The sequence below is a fragment of the Pongo abelii genome, chromosome 4 (assembly GCF_028885655.2).
Source record: "Pongo abelii isolate AG06213 chromosome 4, NHGRI_mPonAbe1-v2.0_pri, whole genome shotgun sequence".
NCBI classification, from domain to species: Eukaryota; Metazoa; Chordata; class Mammalia; order Primates; family Hominidae; genus Pongo; species Pongo abelii.
Window position 1 is genome coordinate 9,385,306 of NC_071989.2, and position 24,951 is coordinate 9,410,256.

At 38.7% G+C, this 24,951-nt stretch overlaps 1 protein-coding gene across 9 annotated transcripts in view; it reads right to left on the reverse strand.

The window, feature by feature from the left end:
* Positions 1-24,951, reverse strand: part of SEMA5A (semaphorin 5A) — a 516,352-nt gene that overhangs the window by 268,528 nt on the left and 222,873 nt on the right. For all 9 annotated transcript variants that reach the window (XM_063724051.1, XM_063724052.1, XM_063724054.1 and 6 more), the window contains one exon: positions 13,640-13,685. In XM_063724051.1, coding sequence (XP_063580121.1) covers positions 13,640-13,685 — 46 coding nt within the window. The remainder of the gene's footprint in view (positions 1-13,639; positions 13,686-24,951) is intronic.

Sequence of the window (24,951 nt, forward strand, 5' to 3'; positions counted from 1 at the left end):
ATATATATACATATATACATGATATATATATATATTTAGTATATATATATATACTGAATTCTCCCCTTCTTTTTTAAGGGAAGTTCTCAGGGGAAATCTGGGTCCCCTGGTCCAATATATCAGCAGCTTTGTCATCTTCCAGAATTGTACTTCTGTCTTCTTCCAGCATGGCAGAGGAACCACTGTGTTGAGACACAAAGTGAACGAGCAGGAAGATCTGGGTTCTAACTGCTTCTTCCATTGTCTCCTGAGTTTGTGGTTTCTCTTGAAAACTTGGCTGTGGATCTTATTTTTACTCCTCTGAAGGTTATGTCTTTTTCTCTTACTTGATTATTTTTAAGACTTTTCCCTTTTCCACCAGTTTTCAGAAGTCTGACTATAACGTGCTGGTGTGGTTATCTATTGTATTTGAGGTTTACAGAGCTTCTTAGTCTGTGAGTTGATACTTTTCATCACTTTGGAAAAGTTTCAGTGATAATTCCTAGGCATATAGCTTCTACATTGTTCTGTCTCTTCTCCTTTTGACATTCAAGTTGTATGTGAGTTAGAGTTTTCAAGGTATCATGTGTGTCTAACACTCTTTTATCTACCCTGTCCAATTCCTCTCTGTATGTCAGTTTGAATATTTTCCACAGACTGGTCTTCCAGTACACTAATACAATATTCTGCTATGTCTAATCTGCTGTTAAAATTATTCATTTAGTTCCATATGCCAGATATTGTTTGTTTTTTAAAAATTACAGAAAATTTACTCTATTACTTTTTATTCTAATGTTCTGGTAAAATTCTCCACTCTTTAATTAATCTGTCTAAATTATCCTCTACTTTCTTCCTTATATTAATCATAATTATTTAAAGTCACCTTCTGCTAACTTTACTAACTGGATCATCTGTGACTTTCATCAGCCAAGAGCAATTCTCCAGAGGAAGGGGCGGCTATGAACCAGTATCAACCAACCCTCACAACAGCCAGGGATAGGGTGCCCTGTTCTATAAGGAGAGCTGGGTAGGGTGTCTCTTGTGTTCATAGAGATTTTCCTTTGATGTACCTTTATTGTCACTTAAATGCTTTATTTTAAATCAATGAAAGAACAGTATATAGGTTCCCTTCATCTTGAATCAGAAACTAATGGCTATGGTTTAAAATTGCATTTGATTTTGATGCTCTTTTATTCAAATGGTGCTTGGCGATTTTCAGGCAATGAATTGCATGAGGTCTTTGGACTCCAAATATTACCAAAATTACATGTATAGTCATGCCTATTTTCTTATAAAGTAGCCTATTCTTAGTAGGGAATTTCTGCATGGGCAACTTGCCTCTGCTATCTAAGATGTATGTAAATAATAACTGAGTATTGCCAAAAATTGAAAGTAGAATTGAATTTCAAAAATTAAACTGTGCAACCAACCCATATAAAATCAGTGAAGGGATCATGTAGTATCACTTGAAAAAGCAGCAATAGCCCCCACAACAGTAAGAATTGATACAAGCAGATTAAACATTGTGTTCTAATGAAGAAGTATTATATAAACTCTTAAAGGTTAGCTATGAGAGCACAGCAAAAGGACTGTTTGACAAACATACATTAAGCAAGGGTGTTGTCCATTGCAGCCCTATCCACAATGACTCTACCCACCTCTGTGACAGTTATCAATACATTCTGGATGACAAATGGCTTACATGTTAAAGAGTCACCAAATTAAGAGTTCCAATCCATCCACTCCAGAGAGTGGTCAGCCAATGTGACTGTTTATTTTTTTTTTATTTATGTTTCCCCTTTGTTTTTATTTTCACTTTGTTCTTAGGTAACTGGGAGACAGCTTACAGAACACATTATCTCTTACTCAAACAAGAAACCATTACTAAAATTTGGAGCAATGAGTTTTCCTGGTATGTTGGCTTATTTATTTTTATTAGCATTTTGGAAGGGACATACAGATAAGGGAAATGAACACAGGGCAGAGAATTCTGAGCATGCCCATCACTCAGCACTCATGGCAGGTACAGGGGCCATTTTTGACATAGAAGGAGAAATGCATTTTAGATAAGTGAAATGAACCCCTCCATTTATCTAGCAGCTTGTGATTGTCAGACAGTGTTTGCTACTGGATTACAGAAATTGCCTGACTTCATTTCATGAAACTAAATGATATACATGACTAACAAAAATATTCATGCATCTTCAATTTAGTTTTTGAGGCCACAAGCAAAGCAACAATTTAGAAATGGATAAAGAGAGTTATTAGAAATTAAGATATGCACAACACAAAAGAACGAATTCAATAATAAAGTATGTACTTTTCTGTCAAAGACATAAAAACACTTCATTTCAGTGGCAGAGACTAGTGTCTGTGCAGTCAGAGTCAGGAACATCAAGAAAGCTCTAAGTAAGATACCTAAAAGTATTGAGTATTATCAGTCATAGTGGGTGCTATCGGCACCCCATCCAGCTCTTCTTATGAAACAGGACAATGTATCCCTGGCTGCTGTCACTGTTAGCTGATCCTGGTTCATAGCTTCCCAACTCTCTGGAGAATTGCTCCTGGTTAATGAGAGCCACCTCACCAGGAAGTTATGTCACCAAACACTCCAAATTTGGCAGCCGAAGAACAAGGGAGAGTTGGTTATAAATCACTACAGCCCTTGCCTCAAATGGGATCAACAGCGGTTCTATATATGCTCTAGAGCTGCGTCTGGGATCGGGTTGAGGCTATACTCCAGCTGACAGGAAATTTTTGCCTACTTCCTTTCTTTGCTATGTCACTCACTCCCTAACTTTTGAGAGCATGCCTTAAGTAAATCACATGCTTGAAGAACCCCTGTCTCAGACTGTGTTTCCAGGGTACCCAACCTAAAACCCATATATGAAATTTCAATTAAAAATTAACAGTTATATTCACTGTAAGCCAGATGTCAACTCTAGGTGGTATGCTGGCCAGTACAAATGAGTACAATAAAGCAACAATTGTCCTCTGGAGCCCTACACACCCAGGTCCAAATCCTAGCTCTACCACCTATCAGCTGGCTGATCTTGGCTAAATCACATAAACCTGTAGACCTCAACGCCTCTGCTGTTGAATGTTGAAAATAATACCCCCACTTTAGTGCTGCTGGAGAACTCGATGAGATGATGCTTGCAAAGTGCCAAGAACAGAGTAAGGGCAGAATGAGTGATGCCTGCTATTATTTTTGTTGCTGTCATCATGATTTCATGACAAATTAGGTCATTAAAGTTACATCAAATAAGCATAATGCCAAGTTTCAAATTAGTAGGGAATGTTTTCCTCAAACAGGAATTCAGGCATTACTTAAGCATGACAGAAGAAAGAGTAAGTGGAAAGATGATGCATATTAAAAATTTAATCCTGACAGAGAATTCAGGGATAAATCCGGTGTACTCTTCTTCCTGGCTGTCCTCTCCAAAATGTACTATAGAGAAAATTGAGGTAAAGAGAGGTTAAGTGGCTTGCTCAAAGTATTCCTGCTTGTTATTTACAGAAATGTCAGAATCATGAAGAAATCTGTTTGTATGTAGCAAAAAAATTAGAATGGTATGGCAGGGTGCGATGAGGGTAGAACAGGGAACAGTTAAGTGTATCCCCAGGGGCCAGTCTTGTTTTCCCTAGCACAGACTAGGAGAAAATGCTAATATCTGTCAATGTCTGAATGCATACAAACCACGTATCCCAACCTGCCTTGTGATTTCTTGAAGCTATGTGACTGAGTTATGGCCAGTGGAATTTGGGCACAAGGGATGCACTTCCTGGCATGGCATGATCCTTTGCATGATCCTCCACTCGACTTTCTCTTTCTTCCCTACTGCCCCTGGAGGCATGGGTTGAAGACAGGATACCATAAGAGAACACTGTGGGATCCTGAATGGCAGCATGGAACCAAGCCCCACAGACTGCACTGGACTCACTTGCAAGGGAGGAATAAGTCTTCTGCATGTGAATGTTCAGCTTCTAGGAGGGCGGAGTTGTTTTAATGGCAGTTAACTTGGTTCATATTCTCTGAAACTAGTAAAATCTTAGTCCTCATCTACATAAAATATACATAATCAACTATAAATCTTCCAGAACGTTATTTAAAAAGTAGAGTAAATATGTTTGAATAAATCGGTACATAAAACAGCATCTGACAGAAAATCTTCACCAAGGGGACAGATATAAGAGCCTAGAATCTGAGGCGGACAGTTGGTAACACTGTCTCAGGTTACCAACTTCTGGATCAAGATCGACTGGGGATCATGTAATTATTACACAGGGAGTCCAAATAAACACAGCAATCAAACATTGATAAACTAAAAAAAAAATACTGAGTCATATTGTGTTCATTCATCAATTCAGGAAATATTCGTTGAGAACTTGCTGAGTACTAGGTACCATAATAGGTGACAAACTTTTTCTTAAAGGAAGAGTCACATAGTTTATATTTTAGGATTGGTAGGCCAGACAGTCTCTGTGGCTACTGGTCAAGTTAGCTGAATAGCAGCCATAGACGTTATGTTAAAAAAATAAACAAATAAACGATATGTCTGGATTCCAAATAAAACTTTATTAACTATTATTATAGGCCAACGACATGCAAATGAATGGCTATGTTCCAATAATACCTTTACTATGATCAACACACCTTAGTTGTTAACTCCTGAAAGATTTTAACAAAAATAATCTTTAAAATCCACTTCTATGACACTAAGAACATATGACAAAGATAGGCAAAAAAAAAAAAAATGAGCTCAGAATCATGATTTTTGAGAGTGGTGGGGGAGACCAGTCTCTCCTTGCCCAATAAATATAAAACATAATTTAAAAAATTAATCATTGTGAATATCTCATTGGAATAGTTGTTCTAAATTATTAATTAATATATCATGCTTTAAATTATACAGAAGAATTCCAACAGAGGGTAGTTATATTATAGTGTTATGACCCATTAGAGAGGGTGTTATAAATTGCCTCAATTTATTTTTAAATTTAATTTCATATTAATAATAGGAAGTAATTTAAACACAAGAATCCCAGCAGCTTCTTTAGAACTGGCCACTAAAGATTCATATGTGTGTTCATATATATATATATATATATATATATATATATATATATATATATAGGCAAACTATGAATCTTTAGTGTTTAGATTTCTTCATATATGGAGACATATATATTCAACATATATATATAGAAATCTAAACTGAAAAATTCCCTAAGCACATCAAAGATCTTATATGTTCAATCAAGTAATCTTAATATCACAGACTAGAAAATGGCTTCTTTAAAACATGTGGAAACTGATGCAACAATCAAGGAACATAGGGTTTCTCAACGTTGGCACTGTTAGCATTCAGAGTCAGGTAAATTTCGCTCAATGGAGGGGTCCTGCTCTGTGCATTGTAGAAGGTTTAGTACCACCCCTGGTCTCTAACCGCTAGATGCCAGTCAAAGCTTCCCCCACCAGTTGTGACAACTAATAATGTCCCCAGATATTGCCAAATATTCCCAGAAGGTAAAATTGTCGGGAGTTGAGAACTTCTAGTCTAAAAATGGACTCATGTTGAAACTCAATCCCCCCAACCCAGATATACAGGAAAGAAGTTAATATCCACTTTAGCTTTTGAGAGAATTCTCTACCGATATTGATCATGTAGTCAGAGAGACTTAAGTTTTCAATCTAGAAACCATAGAGAGGCAGGTGGCAAATTGGAACACAGATTTCATTTTTTCTGCTTATCCCAGCATTTGTGAGTGAGAAACAGGCAGTGAATTTCTTTCCGTTAGAAACAAAACAATATAAAAATGGATTTGGAGCTATTTCCCAAAAGAATTTTAGGAAGACGGTGAGGTTAAATGAGCTCCAGCCCCTTTGTGTTTTTTGAAATCTGTTCAGTGAGCATCTACCTCCAGCCATCTGTGGTAGGATCCCAGATGGGCAAATGCTGTGAATTAGTCTTGAGGCCAGCTGCATTTTTATATTTTTCAAAAAGCTTTGTTCTTATAAAATAATCTCCATGATTAAGGCAAGAAGAAAACTTCTACTGAAGATTTGAATCTGTTATTATGACATGAGGTAGAAGAAACAAATTATGTCCAACCATCACTATGCCTGAAAATGATTGGTTTTCAATAGGGGATGGCTAAACTTCAGCATGCAGTGAGTTGCAAAAAAAAAAAAAAAAAAAAAAAAAAAAAAAAAAAAAAAAATTATCACAGTCTCTGAGCAAAAAGGTGCCTTATAAATGAAAATAAGTTAATATTTGATTCTCTAGTCATTGATGATAAACAGGTTTTATTTTCTTAAATTAAAAGCAACTCTTGGTCTTTAAATGTTGAGACATCTTCTCTTAATATGTTAAGGCATACCTGTCCGAAAATCATAAGAAAAATTCCCAATATAGCCATTTTACTTCATGGTACATTTATATGTGAATATTCATATGGTCATGCCAAGAGATTTACCTCATACAGATAACATTCACTCAGGGTAACAGAGTACTTGTATCCCAATTCCTGCTCAAATCTTCATGGCTTTAGCAATTCCACCAGTGATGTTTCTAGTTTGTCAAAAAGACAAGATTTTTTTTTGGCAAAAGGGAAGAGACTTCCAATTTGAAGTACTGTTGACTCCATGTCCAAAATATTCCTTGCACCAGATTTATCAGGCAACCTGACTTGGAAGTGAGTTTTCTCCTTTGGAAGCCACCCCACAGAAGCCTATTTTTCTCAACACTGAATCTCAGTATGGTTGTACAGAGCCGAGCCACCATGTGTGACAGTGCTTTGATAGATATCATAAGGTCAGGGAACGGTAGGAGGGGAGTGGAGAGGGTGCACTAAGGCGGTGTCCCCGTGCTGCTACTGTAGCCAGGAAGTGTGCTGGCTGCTGGATGGAAAGAACCACCCTGGATTTCAGGGCAGTTGACAAGGGACAATGCAGTGGGGTCTCCAGAATTCTATGAACGTCACTAAGTAGGAAAAAAAGAAGAATCATTATTCAACATCCGCTTTCTCATCATTGTTGCTAAACCAATGTCAAAGCAGGAGAAAAAATTTGGGAGAGAGGAAAATTGTAAAACAGTATTGAGAAGACAAGTGGTTAGTATGTAAGGAATGAATATATCAGTCAGGAATTGCCTGTCTCATCCACGAATTGTCCCCTGGGGTGACAGTATGCACACATGTGTTTTAGGATGTCTCTTCTAAAAGCATTTCTTATAACTCTAGCTTCTGGGTTAACGTTACTTTTCTTTTCTTGAATTTAGGGACAAAAATATGATGTTTACCTCCCACTCCATTAAAGTTATGTTTAAAAAGGTTAGGGAAGAGTAAGCATATTAAATACCAAGAGACAGAAACTTTTGACTCTACCACCTTCCAGGTAACCTACTTTAATAATCTCATCTAATTCTGAACATATAAAAAGAAAGAAAACACTTCTTACAACACAGAGAATGAATTTAAACATGAGGCAATAAGTACTAGTCAAAGATAAAGGCTATGAGGCTGTGAAATGCCTCAGAGGGTCACCAGCCAAGCAGGCACAGAATGGGTTACAAAGAGGTGTTGTCAAATGGTATTTCTAGTTCTAGATCCCAGAGGAATCACCACACCGACTTCCACAAGGGTTGAACTAGTTTACAGTCCCACCAACAGTGTAAAAGTATTCCTATTTCTCCACATCCTCTCCAGCACCTGTTGTTTCCTGACTTTTTAATGATTGCCATTCTAACTGGTGTGAGATGGTATCTCATTGTGGTTTTGATTTGCATTTCTCTGATGGCCAGTGATGGTGAGCATTTTTTCATGTGTGTTTTGACTGCACAAATGTCTTCTTTTGAGAAGTGTCTGCTCATGTCCTTCTCCCACTTTTTGATGGGGTTGTTTTTTTCTTGTAAATTTGTTTGAGTTCTTTGTAGATTCTAGATATTAGCCCTTTGTCAGATGAGTAGGTTGCGAAAATTTTCTCCCATTTTGTAGGTTGCCTGATCACTCTGATGGTAGTTTCTTTTGCTGTGCAGCAGCTCTTTAGTTTAATTAGATCTCATTTGTCAATTTTGGCTTTTGTTGCCATTGCTTTTGGTGTTTTAGTCATGAAGTCCTTGCCCATGCCTATGTCCTCAATGGTAATGCCTAGGTTTTCTTCTAGGGTTTTTATGGTTTTAGGTCTAACATTTAAGTCTTTAATCCATCTTGAATTCATTTTTGTATAAAGTGTAAGGAAGGGATCCAGTTTCAGCTTTCTACATATGGCTAGCCAGTTTTCCCAGCACCATTTATTAAATAGGGAATCCTTTCCCCATTGCTTGTTTTTCTCAGGTTTGTCAAAGATCAGATAGTTGTAGATATGTGGCGTTATTTCTGAGGGCTCTGTTCTGTTCCATTGATCTATATCTCTGTTTTGGTACCAGTACCATGCTGTTTTGGTTACTGTAGCCTTGTAGTATAGTTTGAAGTCAGGTAGCATGATGCCTCCAGCTTTTGGGTATATACCCAAAGGACTATAAGTCATGCTGCTATAAAGACATATGCACACGTATGTTTATTGCAGCACTATTCGCAATAGCAAAGACTTGGAACCAACCCAAATGTCCAACAATGATAGACTAGATTAAGAAAATGTGGCACATACACACCATGGAATACTATGAAGCCACAAAAAATGATGAGTTCATGTCCTTTGTAGGGACATGGATGAAATTGGAAATCATCATTCTCAGTAAACTATCACAAGCACAAAAAACCGAACACTGCATATTCTCACTCGTAGGTGGAAATTGAACAATGAGAACACATGGACACAGGAAGGGGAACATCAAACTCTGGGGACTGTTGTGGGGTGGGGGTAGGGGGGAGGGATAGCTTTAGGAGATATACCTAATGCTAAATGACGAGTTAATGGGTGCAGCACACCAGCATGGCACATGTGTACGTATGTGACTAACCTGCACATTGTGCACATGTACCCTAAAACTTAAAGGACAATAATAATAAAATTTTTAAAAAAAGAGAATTAGAAAAAAAAAAAAGAGGTGTTGTCTCCAGTGAAACTCGAGGATGGGCAGTCTTTTTCTCCAGGAAGAAGAAGATAAATAGGGTGAAGGTGATTGAGACAGGACAGCAAGAGCAAATGCTTCAAGTTGGAAAATAGCCCACAATTTGGAAAACAATATGCAGCATGACACGACCAGACAAGGTAGAAACTGCCCTCAGGTGATCAGGAGAGACACAGGTAATGCAAACTGCCACTTGGAGGTGAACCTCTGCCCTGCCCAGGGGCAGGACCCAAGGACGCCTTGTCTAGTGTTAAATAAAGGCTACTGGTGAACTACATTCATTTCTCATTGTCTCCAGTTTTCTTGAAATTGGTTGTCCTCCTTGATCTGTTTCATCATTTTTCTACATTTAAACAATAATTTTTAACTTTGGAGAGAGAAAAGGAGAAAAATATTAACCTGAGATATACAAATCAACCCCCATGATTTGTGGTAGAAAACAATCTTTCTATGTAATAATTGAAGGCACACAAGTCAAATGTTCTGTCACTTATTATCTAAAACTGTGTTTTCCAATGGGGCACACCAGCCATCCAGAACACTTCAACTCTGGCTGGTCCAAATCCAAATGTGATGGAAATATAAAACACACTGAGTTCCAGAAAAAAAAAGTACAACAGATCATTAATTTCTTATAATGATTCTATACTGAAATTAAAATATTTTGGATATATTGAGGCAGTAAAATATACTGTTAGTAGTCATTTCCCTTGTGTCTTTGTACTTTTTTCAGTGTGCCTAGCAGATCATCTTAAATTACCTATTTGGCTCACATGATGCTTCTATCAGATGGCACTGTTATAAGACCCTTTGTCTACCAGTGTGCTTATTCCTTTCTGTTATCCTTAGGAACTGTCATGTAGATTAAAATAAAATATTCATAGAAACCAACAAGGCCTCTTTGCTGGAGACATGTGATATAAAAAAAAAAAGTGTGTCATGAAGAATTGCCAGCCTTTTCTCTCCAGACTAAGTAAACAGTAGGCTACAGAACTCCGTACACAGCCACAGAATATGAAAAAGCAGAATTTCCCTGCTTTGCACCAATGGTACAGCAGTCTGACCTCTATCATTAGAGCTGTATTTTCAAAACCACAGTTCAAAAAGTCACTGTCTTCTTGCTTGGTGCTATGTCAGCAGACTAAGCTCTCACCAGGTGGTGGTACTGATGGGCATCCTATACTTCAGTAATAGCTCATCAATCCCGTCAATAATTGCAACCTGATTTCCACCAAAGGCAGCCAAGACCAAGGAGGCAATGATGAGAAAAGTACAATCAGTTTCCTTGACCTCACAAAAACATATACACATGAGTTAATGGAAACACATCTCCTCACTTTTTTACGTCTATTTATTTGGACATCATGTCAGTAAAATTTGCAAAAATATCACAATAGACTCTCATAACCCCTTCACCTAGATTCCCCTATTAACACTGTATCATATTTGCTTTATTATATTTGCCTCTGCACACATGTATAGCTTCTATGTATGTATGTGCATAACAATTTTAAAAGCTATTTTGATATAAGTTGCAGAAATGATATCCATTACCCCTACATCTTTTAGCATGCTTTTCCAAAAAACAATGACATTCTCCTATATTACAGTTATCAAAATCAACAAATTAATATTAATACATTTCTACTATCTTATCCAGACATTTGAATTTCTCCAGTTGTCCAAATAATGTCCTTTATAGTAAGAAAAAATATATCTGCTCCAAGATTCAATTTGGGTCAAGTATTGCATTTGATCCCCATGTCTATTTGTTGAGCTTTATGATGGAAGAGCTCTTTATTATTTCTTCTTTTTTCATACCTTTCATGACTTTGTGATATCTGAAGGGTAGAGGCCAGTTTTTTGTAGGATGTCCCTCAGTGTATCTGGTGGCTCCTCATGATAAGGTTATTAGCTATAATTTTGGTTATAATTTTTGGCTGAAATATCAAGGACATCTTGCTGTGTACTCTGTGCATCAAATCACTGAACTCTGTCCCATTGCTGGTGAAGTTCCCCTTGACCTTTGACTATTTGGCCATGGGCTATTTGCCAGATTTCTTTACTATCAAGTTATAAGTTTTCCTGTTGTAATTAATAAGTATCATATAGGTAAGTACTTTAAGACTACTACGAATAAATATCCTGGCTGTCATCAAACTCTGACCCATAAATTAAGCATCCATTGATCACTTTTGCCTAAATCAATTTTTAGTATAATGGTTGCCAAATCATAATCTCCTAATCAAATTATTCCTTCAATATTTATTAGTTGGCATTTGTTTACTCATTTATTTATGTTTTATGTTAGCATCTACTCATGGATTCTTATGTTATTCAGTGTGTTATAATCTACTACTGGCATTATCTATTTTGACAATCAAACTGTCCCAGATTTCTTCAGTGAGCCCACTTCAAGCTGGCTCCTAGTTTCTTGTGACACACCCTCATCATTCTTTAAATATTTTCCTTAATTTCTGAAACAACAAACTCTTCCAGTCTCATCTGAGTTCTCCCTGCCCAACTCTAGATTAAGTCACTTCTCAAAAAATCCTTCGTTTGTTTTCATGAAGAATTAAGTTTAGAAACAAAGTATCAAGTGTGTTCACAGCTACTAAGACAATACTTCTAAACCCTCTCAGCTGACAGAGCTAGCAAATTTGGAAACGAATGTGTATATGTAAATATATGTTTGTGCACACACAGACCTACACAAGCTCACTTTTTAACACATGTGATATGCCAGAGAGTATACCATGAGAATCAGAATGAGTATAACATGTAGTTTCTATCTACTAAAAGATATATATTTTAGAACAGGTTATCTAAAACAATCTTTGAAATGGCATTTTGATTAAATTGTCGACATTCTTTTTTTTAATTGGGAAATAAAAATTGTATATATTGATAGTGTACAACATGTCACTTTGATATACATATACGTTGTGGAATGGCTAAATCAAGCTAATTAACATGCAGGTATCTTACATACTTTATTTATTTATTTATTTATTTATTTTGGTGTTGAGACACTTGAAATCTACTCTCTCAGCAATTTTCAAGCCTATAGTACATTGTTAGTATTTATAGTCACCATGTCATACAATGGATCTCTTTAACTTATTCCTTTGTCTAACTGGAATTTTTTGTTCTGTGGCCAACATCTCCCTAACACCTTCCCTGACCTTCTGGCACCCTGGAAACCACCAGCCCACTCTCTGCTCCTAAGAGTTTGTCTTTTTTAGATTTCACACATAAGTGAGATCTTGCAGTATTTGTCTTTCAGTGCCTGGCTTATTTCACTGAAGATAATGTCTTCAAATTGCTGATCATTCTGATTCCTTAATAATAAATTCATAATTTTACCACTCAATTAGCTCAAGACTCCAGTTATATACTAAATTGCAGTGGAAAGACAATTTATTGTCAATTGTGATAAAACTATTACAATGGAGATTTATTATTTATTATTATCACTTTAAAAAATCAAAAACAATAAAAAATATTGATAAATTGCAATGTTTTATCTCTTTTGAATGTCTTACTTATTTTTCACCATGCTAATATGGAGTTGGTAGTGATTTGTGACCATTTCACAGATGAGGAACCAATAATTCCTAGAAGTCATGGAACTAGATCACAAATCAGGTTGATGTGTCTTCAAAGCCCTTGCTTTTTATCAATATTAGCTTTGATCATGGGATTGGCTGATTTTAACACCCTGCTAAGTAAAAGATAGATTTAATATTAAAATCTAGCTCTGAAGTTCCCGAAATGTTCACAAGCAGCAGCATTAAAGAGAGATAAAATAATATAAAATCCTCTCCAATCACCTCTTAGAGCTCTAGCACATGAGAGTGAGACGAAAATTGGTTGAAGAACTTTTTCCAAACTCTACACAGCCCAAAGATTCTGGCATCGTCCATAGGGAGTTCCAGAATCTTGGTGAAGAAGATATTTGTCTTAACTCTCTTATTTTCTAGGAGACACTTTTTAAAGACTAGAGGGAAAAGTGGGCTTTTGTGACTCAGATCTGCTACTAAAATAAATACTTCATTTAAGCACAAGATCTCAGGTCCATTGTCCAAACCGCAACAACAGAAGTAGGTAAATTTCATTTTGATCTATTTCCCTTTATTCTTTGTTATAGATAGCTTTTAATCCAAGTATTCATATTTATGTTAATATAAATTATAAAGAGGAAACAAAGCTGTTTTATAAGAAATTGATGCCCGAATGCATCAAACTAAATAATCGATGATTGCTGTAACTGTGGGGAAAGGAATGCGTCCAGGCTTTGAGATAATGTTCCTTGAATGGTCTCTCATCTAAGGAAGGATAAATCAGGATCACATCCACGGAACAAAGAGGGCCACCTGGCAGGAGGAAAACGCTAATTGGGAATTAAGGGAGGTGATGACTCATAACAAGTAGGGCAGCCTTAGTCCTGTGGCCTGACCCGCTGAGGAAATGAGCCCCTGCTCAGGCTGGATTAACACCTTTACATGCATCTGTCTTCATTCCCCTCAAACAGTGAGTTAATTGGGATAGAAAATGAAAGCTTGAGAAAAATAAATTGCACCTACCTGGATAAGAGACAGATCCTCAAGCTGTAACCTGAAGAGGTAGTTTCTACAAAATACAAAAACAGAGCAGTTTTATTTTTAATAGATCACAAAAAGTTAAGAGTTTATAAAAATTTCAAGAACAAAGAAAATAAAATAATAATTTTGACTTCAAAAGCATCTTCTTTCTAAGAATATGTTTAGCACTACTTTCCTTGGATCTTAGAGTACAAAAAGGAATTCGAGAGGTCAACAAATACACATTAGAGATTGGTGAGAAAGCTAACGAATAAGTGGGGTGTGTTTGTACATAATTATGGTAAGTGTAAGTCATTAACTGGCTCTGTTGATCTATGTGGAATAAATAAAAGGATATGGGCATTCCATTCTGAAACTGTTTTACTTAAGATGATGTACAACTATTCCTCATAGGTCTTCCTTTTTAATTATCACCTAAATTCACCATGTTTTATAATTAAGATTTTGAATTCAAGCAATGCTCTGAGGTTCACAGTACTCTACCTTGTAAGATGGATTCAGTACGTAATAAAAGTTTAGAAATATGAACTTGGGCCCGGCATGGTGGCTCACACCTGTAATCCCAGCACTTTGGGAGGCTGAGGCAGGAGGTTGTTTTGATCCTGAGAGGTAGAGGTTGCCAGGCTCCTGGGAACCATAGCAAAATCTGTCTCTACAAAAAATACAGAAGTTATCCAGGCATACTGGCATATGCCTATAGTCCCAGCTACTCAGGAGGCTGAGGCAGGAGGATGCCTTGATCCTGGGAGGTGGAGGTTGCAGTAAGCTGTGATCACACCACTGCAGTTCAGCCAGGGTGACAGGGCAAGACCCTGTCTCAAAAATAAATAAATAAATAATAAATACATAAATATAACTTGCATTATATAGGATTTGGTTTAAAAAGAAAAGAAATATGAACTTGGTGGTCTGCCCAAAGGAAACTGATGACATCAAGGGCTTCAAAGAGTCGTTTCACTGCCCAAGTATAAAACAGGAAATTAGAGAAAAGTAAACTATCAATTTCAACAAAGAAGGGGAAGAATAGTGAAACATGCAATGGAGATCAGTAGAGGACAGGGAAAAAAGACAGATTAGTTACACCGGGCTTTGGACTCTAGTGTTGTAGGTTTTAGAAACAACTCATTAACCTCCCTCAGTATTCTTTGCTTCAACCTCTAACTGAAATCCTGGTATCATGTAAATGGGAAGATGGGGCGGGGATGTGCACCAGCAGCACCCCAAAGAGGAAAGGAGGAGAAAGCCAGCCTAAGTGCAAATAATAATGTCAAGAAGATGCTGGCACATAATGGTAAGCAAACTCTAAGATGCAAATGAACATAAGGTGGGATCTCCAAGAAGCCAAGGATGCTGTTATGATGGGCTGGTCCAAGGTCACTTCTTATTGGTTTTACAACACCTATAAGACATAGATGTTGACTATTTTCACTATCTTGGGTGGGGAGGGGTAGGTATATAAGCCGGACATATGTCCCAGTAGAAGTGACAAGTGACAGCCAAAGAGGCCCAGGGGCATAGCCTTGAGATGACCAAGAAACATCCCTATGGGTTATGGACAGAGTTAGGGAGGACAAAGCCCCCATGGAAGCTGGCACTCAGAAGCACATGTACACACACAGCTGCAGGATGAAAGAGGACTAGGCTCACATTCAGGTAGTCTCATGAGTCCAGGCATTGCCTCCTGGGCATTCAGGTTTCCCACAATTTGCCCCCTTACATGGGGGTACCGCCTCTCTAAACTGAGTGAAAATAGCCTCACCCAAACCACAGCAATAGTCTCTTTACCACACTCTTTCCACCTTTCCAATCTCACCTCTGATATACCCCAAGAGAAGCTCCCAGAAGCACTGCTTGGCACATGCCACCTCCATCACTAAGCCATTTCAGGAAATGTTCCCCTGTCCTTTATTATAATGCTACAGCCCTCTATGTAGAACCAGGTTAAGGATACCTCTGAGGGGAGGGAATATTACAGGAAAGTCTTTTGATTTAGTCAGTGCCATGAGAAGTCTAGGACTCCAACAGAAATGTCATCTGCAGGCCAGGCACATTGCCCTGTAATCCCAGCACTGAGGGAGGCCAAGGTGGGCTAATCACTTGAATCCTGGAGTTCTAGACAGGCCTAGGCAACATAGGGAGACCCTATCTCTACAAAAAAAGAAAAAATACAAAAATTAGTCAGGTGGCGTGGTGCGTGCTTGTAGTCCCAGCTACTCAGGAGGCTGAGGTGGGAGGATCGATTGAGCCTGGGAGGTCAAGGCTCCAGTGAGCCACAATCCTACCACTGCCCTCCAGCCTGGGTGAAAGAGAGAGATCCCGTCTCAACAACAACAAAAAGTCGTTTTCAGAGGAACAAATGTGAACTTGGTGCACATACAGAAGAGTATGTTGAAGCAGCCAAGGTAGATGGCACTGGAGGGTGACTCGCATTTCAACATTAGCCAAGCTTTCACCCAGTGTGACCTAGAAACCAGAACACCTCCTCTAAGGGAAGTGAGAAATCTACACACACACAAACACACACACACACACAAGTCTTTCAGAAGTGGGGCTTACCAGTGTGATATAGTTTGGCTGTGTCCCCACCCAAATCTCATAAACTCCATAATCCCCAATCCCCTGGACACATGGGGGTCCTACCAGGGACTCCCTACCAGGGAGGGGCCTGGTAGGAGGTGATTGGATCATGGGGGCGGGTTGCTTCATGTTGTTCTCATGATACTGAGTGAGTCTCATGAGATCTGATGGTTTTATAAGCATCTGGCATTTCCCCTGCTTGCATTTCTCTCTCCTGCCACCATGTGAGAAGGCCCAAGCTTGCTTCCCCTTCACCTTCCACCATGATTACAAGTTTCCTGAGCCCTCCCCTGCCATGTATAACTGTGAATCAATTAAACTTATTTCCTTTATAAATTACCCAGTCTCAGGTATTTCTTTATAGTAGTGTGAGAACAGACTAGCACATAGCGGCACCAGGGAAATTACTAGCCATTGTACACCCCATTGCCTCTATGAGCAGCTCAGCTCCCTACCCTCACATATTTCCCACTGTCTTTCTGGTTTCAGGAGGCTGCCCCTCTGCTATGGGAGTCAGTATTACCTAGCCGTTAAGAATATTCATGCAAAAACTAGAGTTCTGCCTCTATACAATCTCAGGAAGAAAGCATTTCTCTCTATGCCTTAGTCTTTTCATCTGTAAAATAGAGCTAATAATCAAACCCATTCCCTAGGGTTGTTGTGAGGTTTAAATCTAAGAAAAACACTTGGAATGAAGTCTGACCCATTGTAAGCATCAATTAATGGTGCCAACTTCTATGTTTATTTTGTCATTGGTCCTGGAATCCAGTCACCCTACTCCTTTTCAACTCAGTGGCAATTTTAAGAAAGACTTCTTCAGTAAATATTTCCAATAAAAGAAACTCATTCATTTAGTAAATGAATTACCTAAGAGCTTTGGTGATATCTCATGGTTCATTCTTTCTTGCTTACTCGCACACATACGTGTGCACATGTATGTTCACACTATGGTATCTGTCTCCAGAAACTTTCTTGAAAAGAAGCTCTCATACACAAAGGAAGAGCTGGAAGTGCTGTCAGGCCCTTTGAGAAAAGACGATAGCAGAGTCTGCAGTGCTCTGTAGAGCTCTGTGCAGATCAAGTGAAGAGCTCTCTGTCTACTTGGAGAGAGGAATGGAGGAGACACAGAGATCGCCGTCTGCAATACCTGCTTCCAGTTTTCAGGTGTTTTCCATAGGAGAAGATAATGGCTTAAAATCAAAAATATGCCACTTTCTCAGTCCACGTCTCCATAAGCAAATATAAATCTTCTGATCATTATTTTTCTGCTTCTCAAGTTCCAACGGGCTGTAAAGGTACCCCACCTCTCCAGAAACATTGCTAGTGGAGTTCAACCATCTACCTCTTCACCTTCCAAATACCTGAGAGCTATGGTGCCCTTCCAATTATCTCATCAGTAATAACAAATCGATATGGCAGAGGTATTCAATAGGTGAAAGAAAGGGGCAAAGAGGATGGAGGGGCACACTTACTAGGAAAAATAGCACAGTTACTATGAAATACCATCACCAGCACCATCATCACCATCACCATCACCACATCCAATACCCCAGGAAGGAAAGCACCAGAGGATTTGAACTTTTCTTTTTGTAGTATTTTCTGGGTTGCAAGATGAAAATTGGTGATTATTTTACCCCATCCCATATTTTTAATCTAATAATATAGAGTCTAAGAAATTGAGAACTAAGAGTCTCTAAAGAGTATATACCCTTCAATTTATAGATGAGAAAACTTCTATAAATTAACAGCTGCAGTGAGATTTGTCCAATATTGTAAGGTTTCAGAGAAAGTCCCAGGATTAGAAACAAGTCCCCGTGTCTTGGTGTCCCTTGTCCCATCATGCCTCAAGGCCCCACCTATTAGTTATTCAATGTCCCCTTCCTAATTTCACCTGCACCAAACATGCACACACACAAACAAACACAGTAACAGCTCTTATGCCACTACTATTTCATATCTTCACTGGTCATTTACAGGAACATTTACAAATCATTTTAAGAAAATTCAAGTGTTAGTTCTGCTAATAAACTTTTGATCCTAGGCCATCAATTTTCACCTCTGGGACTGTGATCTGGCTGTGATGTATGTCTCCCCATGAGGAGAACAGTTTGAGCCTACGGGTCTGGCTGTTTAAATGGCACCTCTTTTCTCTCTTTTTATTTTGCCTGAATAACTCCCTGCCCGTACCTAATTCTAAGAATATCCCTATTTCTTAACTTATGAAATGAAAGAGATAAACTATACAATTATCTCAATGTATTCAAATAATACAAATTCCCAAAAGACTGTGACCATGTTTAGATATACACAAAGCCTAACTAAGTTTTATGAATAAATGGCCATTTAACAAAAATATTTTTATTATGGCAAATTTAAATCATTTCCTGAGAAGTGTTTTTCATGTGTTATTTTTCACAACTGAGTAACTTATTTCAAAATAATCTTAAAAGAAACCTCAACATATAAAATAGATACAATAATTCTTTAATACTATAAATTGATGTAATAAGTACTTATGTATTTGTTAATAATAAAATCAGTTGACAAAGCTTTCTTAAAAAAAGTAAAACTCCACTTATCAGAACTATTTATTGTCTTACACAGATCAACATCTATTTAATGTGTATATTCATGCCAGTTGATTGGTTACATTTTTGTTGATTTTTGTTTGATTTTTAAGGCACAGAGTTGGTAGGTACTTTTAAATATTTCTTTTTTTCCTTTTTTTTTTTTTTTTCCTGAGATGGAGTCTCGCTTCTTCGCCCAGGCTGGAGTGCAATGGCATGGTCTCGGCTCACTGCAACCTCCACTTCCTGGGTTCAAGCAATTCTCCTGCCTCAGCCTCCCCAGTAGCTGGGATTACATGGACGTGCCACCACGCCCGACTAATTTTTATATTTCTAGTAGAGACAGGGTTTCACCATGTTAGCCAGGCTGGTCTTGAACTCCTGACCTCAAGCGATCCTCCCAAAGTGCTGGGATTACAGGCATAAGCCACCGTGTCTGGCCTAAATATTCGTTTAATAAATGACTATGGTCCATGTAAAACCCAAGTAGTCAAATGCCTCGCTACACAAACAGTTTAGTATTCACCTTATTACAATTTTCAGCTATTTTAAACAATATTTTATTTTTATTTATTTATTTATTTATTTTTTGAGACGGAGTCTCGCTCTGTCGCCCAGGCTGGAGTGCAGTGGCGCTATCTCGGCTCACTGCAAGCTCCGCCTCCTGGGTTCATGCCATTCTCCTGCCTCAGCCTCCTGAGTAGCTGGGACTACAGGCGCCCGCTACCATGCCCGACTAATTTTTTGTATTTTTAGTAGAGACGGGGTTTCACCGTGTTAGCCAGGATGGTCTCGATCTCCTGACCTTATGATCCGCCCGCCTCGGCCTCCCAAAGTGCTGGGATTACAGGCATGAGCCACTGCGCCCGACCTAAACAATATTTTAAAAGGTGAACCATAAGTAAAACATTTGTGGAATTCCCTAATCACATCCCAAGAACCTAAGAATCTGACAAAACACAGTGTGGATTCTGCTATTCTCAAATCTCTTTCCTCAAACTATTTGGCCCCACGTACAACTCCAAATGCACTTTTGCTGTAAGAAAAATTCCAAGCCAGCTGGCAACATGAGGGACTTGAAATCTCTCAAGACAGCTTGATCCATCACAGTTTAAGTCAATGACCTACAAAGTTAAAGGTTACAAAAAGAAAGAAAACCTTCTAAAGGGGATAAAAAATTGATATTCCCAGGTGTTGGGCCACTCACAAACTAAAGTAAGATCTATGGAACTCTGCAAGTGGCTGTCCTCCAGGGTATTACAGAAGAGGCAACCACTTTATCTTGCAATTGTGCGAGCACAGAGGAGGGAAAACAATATGCGTGAGGTTCACGAGAAAGGCCACCAGCCTTTCCAACATGGAGGAATAATGCTTCTGGCCCCTGGCCAACTGGAAATGCTAACCAAATGTTGCAAGTAGGGTCAGTCTCCCTAACAGGGCAATGCTTTGAGCAACCCAAAGCATTTAAGTGATCTCATTAATCTTCGTAACACCCCTAGATGTAAATAGGTAGTAATAATGAATATTGCCATTCTTCAGCGAAAAAGGCAGTGGTGCAAGAGGTTAAGAGATTAGATTCTTTGAATGCATTAGTTGTATAAGCTTGGGGGAATGATTCTATACTTCTATTTTTCTCCTGTCATTACCAAAGTGAAAAGCAAGAGTTTGCCAAAGTGTAACAGTTCAGTTTTATGGCTATAGTAAATAAAAACATGAGTTTTTCTGCCCTTGGTATGGATCTACTTTTTTTTTTTTCAAATGCCATGGAATAAAATTTGACATTGCACATTCATGTGCAATAAACCAGATTCCTTTTAGGAGTAATAATATATGAGGAGTACATAGATCCAATGGGCTGAATAATTCAAATCACAAAGCTACTAAATTTGGCAGATGCAAAATCACAATATTGAAGCCCATTCTTCGTTTCCCCACTAGACACCTGAGTGGGTTTTCTACGTCTTCACCAAAGTTTCTTGCTTACTGACTCTAGGATTGAATAACTCATTCCTGGGTCCCATCACTTCCCCCAGTGGCCTATTAGAAACAAATCACTAAGCACAACAATATATTCTCGGAGGGAGCAGTGGGGACCTTAATAGATGAAGTTCATTTGTATCTTCCTGTAAAGTAATAAAATGCAGCCGGCATTAAAGAAAAGGTTGAGCCATCATGAGCCTATTAACTAAATGACTCATTTCATCTAGAGACACTACAAAACTTAACTTTGACCTCCATACATTATGAAAGACACAGGTGTTTTAAAATGACATTCTCTTAGAATAACTCAATTGGCCTCTGATGAATATGACTATAAAATCAAAGAAAAAATTACAAGTTCCTATTGAACATATGAGTTAGAGGCTTGCTTATAACTGAGAAAAGAAGAATTAAGGAAGGTAGATTTGTATTTTGTACTAGAGCAAATGAAGGCAGAAGCCGATTAAATGTATAAAGACATTTTAACAATGTTGACAGAAACGTTTGTTGTTGATTAATAAAAGTTTAGACCAAGGCTGATCACGAAACAATCCAAAGACAAAACAGACACTGCCCATGAGCCAGTTGGGGAAGGCTGAGAGCTGACCAGTCTCTCCTGTCCCTGCACCAGCTTCCCGAGCACAATACTTTCCTCACTGCAAGTTTCCTTCCATCCTCACTGCTGCCAACATCTAACTGGCACAGAACATTTCAAGCACAGTGACATCCTACGTGATATGCACATTTTCACTTGCACTGGTAGACTTTTGAAGATAACAAGTTATGTTTGAGATGGAGTCTCGCTCTGTTGCCCAGGCTGAATGTGCAGTGTCAGGATCTTGGCTCACTGCAACCTCCGTCGCAGGAATTCAGCGATTCTTGTGCCTCAGCCTCCAGGGTAGCTGAGATTACAGGCATGCGCCACCATGCCCAGCTAATTTTTTTTGTATTTTTAGTAGAGATGGGGTTTCACCGTGTTGGCCAGGCTAGTCTTGAACTCCTGACCTCAGGTGATCCCCCTGCCTAGGCCTCCCAAAGTGCTGGGATTTCAGGCATGAGGGAGGCCAAAGCAAATAGATCACCTGAGGTCAGTAGTTCGAGACTAGCCTGGCCAACATGGCCGGAACCCACCCCTACTAACTAAACAAAAAAATTAGCCCGGCGTAGTGGTGCACAACTGTAATCCTATCTACTTGGGAGGCTGAGGCACGAGAATCCCTGAACGTGCGAGGCGGAGGTTGCACTGAGCAGAGATCCTGCCACTGCATTCCAGCCTGGGCTACAGAGCGAGACTCTGTCTCAATAAATAAATAAAATAAGGAAAAATAGTAACTATATCCTTTAAGACATAAAATGTTGTAAAATTAGTTTGATTATCTAAATGTAAATATTTAACATCATGATATCAGTAAATTTAAAGAATATAATGATTTAATTTAATCATGTAACCAACTCGTATAATGCACCAATTCAACAACCTATCTATAATTGTGATTTCCAAGGCTTTTCATTATGTTGGTCGACTCAAAGCACATTCTAGGAGCCTTTTTATTTTCTGGTCATAACCAACCTAAAAAATGTCTGCTTCACGTACTTTTTTCATGGGTTTCTCAGAAGATAATTAAATTTCAAAATTACAAAGCCTTTCCAAATAGTATAACATTATATTTAAATAGTTAGATCACATTTAAATCACAGTTTTCTTTTGTGAATTATTTTCTAAAATATTTTAAAATATGGTGACAAATTTATAATATGGACATGTGATTAGCTATCTCCTCAGTCAGAATTTTCTCTACCCTCCTCAAAAATAGTAAATATGCATTCTTCGGGCTATGCAAATTTCAAGATAACTGTAATTTAATTTCTGTTGCTGTTAATGCTGTTATGTGTGTCCGGTACCCATTCTCCCAGAATCATATTAACTTCTTTCATTCCCTATCCCAGAAAGAGCACTTTGAGCTCCTTAAAAGTCTTGGTTATTAGAAATAAATTTCAAAGAACATATTAAAACCAAGATCAAACCATTTTAATAGCATTCTTATATATATAAATACCAAGATTAAAAGGTGCCAGAATAGACAGATAGCCTCTTATTATTTAGCAAGTAGAATGAAATAACAAAGATACATTTTAATGGCATGAAATAACTAGAACAATGCTGCCAGAAAATCTCAGAGATATAAAATCAGAAAAATAATTTTCCACAAATATATTTAGGGTAAAAGTTATTAATCAATATTGTTAATAATTACACTAATAGTTTACATTTTATTATGCTTTAATTATTACTTGCAAATCTCTAAGTGCTGTGAGGATTACAGATGATGATTTATTGCTCTAAATTTAACTCGCAACTTTTGCCTTTGTGGGTCCACTGGGTATCTGATTTGTTCCTTTCCATTTTTCAGTTAACAGAGATAATTTTTCATTTGAAAAAAAATGCCAACTGAATATTTCTATGGTTCCTTTAATCTGTGATTTCCTAGGACTATTCATGCTTTAAATTATCTCCACATACAATTAATTTTCTAGGTTATCTTCAGTATTCATACAAATCTGAGATTTTTTTCTCATGTATCTTCTAATAATCAAAGAATTACAGCTCATTCTCCCATATGCTCTATCCCAGTCACACTCCCAAAACTCACTGAATGGTTTGATGCTTCCCACCAGCCAACCCACTCTGTTGGCCATCAATTGCTGTCAAACTCAGAACTGAAACATGTCTCAAATCCGGCTTCTCATCTCCATTGCCATCATCACTGCCTAAGTCTAAGCATCCTCTACTCTCACCTGATCCACCACCCCCAACTGCCATGCCTTGCTCCAAATTCTGCAAGTTCTAGTGTGTCCTGCACACAATATGGTGGACGTATCTTCCTAATGCAAATATGATTATGTGAATACATAAATGTAGAAATCTCCTGGACTCCTCCATGCCTTTAGTAGAGGTTCTCAAATTTACCAAGCCAGCAGAGCAATGGGAGCTTGATTAAATCAAAGATTCTGGCTGGGCACAGTGACTCAAGCCTGTAATCCCAGCACTTTGAGAGGCCAAGGTGGGTGGATCACTTGAGGTCAAGAGTTTGAGACCAGCCTGGCCAACATAGTAAAACCCTGTCTCCACTAAAAATACAATTAGCCAGACATGGTGGTGGGTGCCTGCAATCCCAGCTACTCCAGAGGCTGAGGCAGGAGAATCGCTTGAACCCAGGAATCAGAGGTTGCAGAGAGCCGAGATCACACCATTGCACCATTGCACTCCAGCCTGGGCAAGAAGAGTGATGCTCTCTCTCCCAAAAGAAAAAGATTCTGGCATTACTTCCAGAAAGTGGAATTCAGAGGACTTGAGGACAGGCCTGGACATCTACACTTTTGAAAGGCCTGTCAGGTGACCCTAAGACTGCCCCAGTTGGAGTCACTGGTCTAGAGGACCAAGTCTAAACTTCTTTATAATCTGACCCCAGCTAATGCTCACAGCTTCACCTATAGTTACTTCCCCCTCTCTGTCACCAACAGGTGCCACGGAGCCAAGCACTTTTCAGCTTCATCAGAATCTCTGACTTTTCCCACGTGACTCTCTGTCTTCCCTGCCAGATTCCTCAAGCATCTCTCAGGCCCAGTTGGAGGAGCACCTTCTCTATGTAGCCTCTTCAGATCGATGCACCATCATATCCCTTTACTTTCGGTGTTTTCAGGACCCTTTACTCAGGCTTCCCTTGGAGAATCTAATTGCTTGTGCCCCTGTCTCACCCACTAGGCCAAGATCAGCATAATTTTGTTATGGGGCCAAAGAGCAGATATTTTGCTTTTGTGGTCTATGTGCCAACTACTCGTCTCTGCAGTTTTAGCTCAAAAGGAGCCACAGGAACTTGAGGGGGGGAGGAGCCAAGATGGCCGAATAGGAACAGCTCCAGTCTATAGCTCCCAGCGTGAGCCACGCAGAAGACAGGTGATTTCTGCATATCCATCAGAGGTACCGTGTTCATCTCACTAGGGAGTGCCAGACAGTGGGCGCAGGTCACTGGGTGAGCGCACCGTGAGCCAGCCAAAGCAGGGGCGAGGCATTGCCTCACTCGGGAAGAGCAAGGGGTCAGGGAGTTCCCTTTCCAGGGGTGACAGACTGCACCTGGAAAATCAGGCCACTCCCACCCGAATACTGTGCTT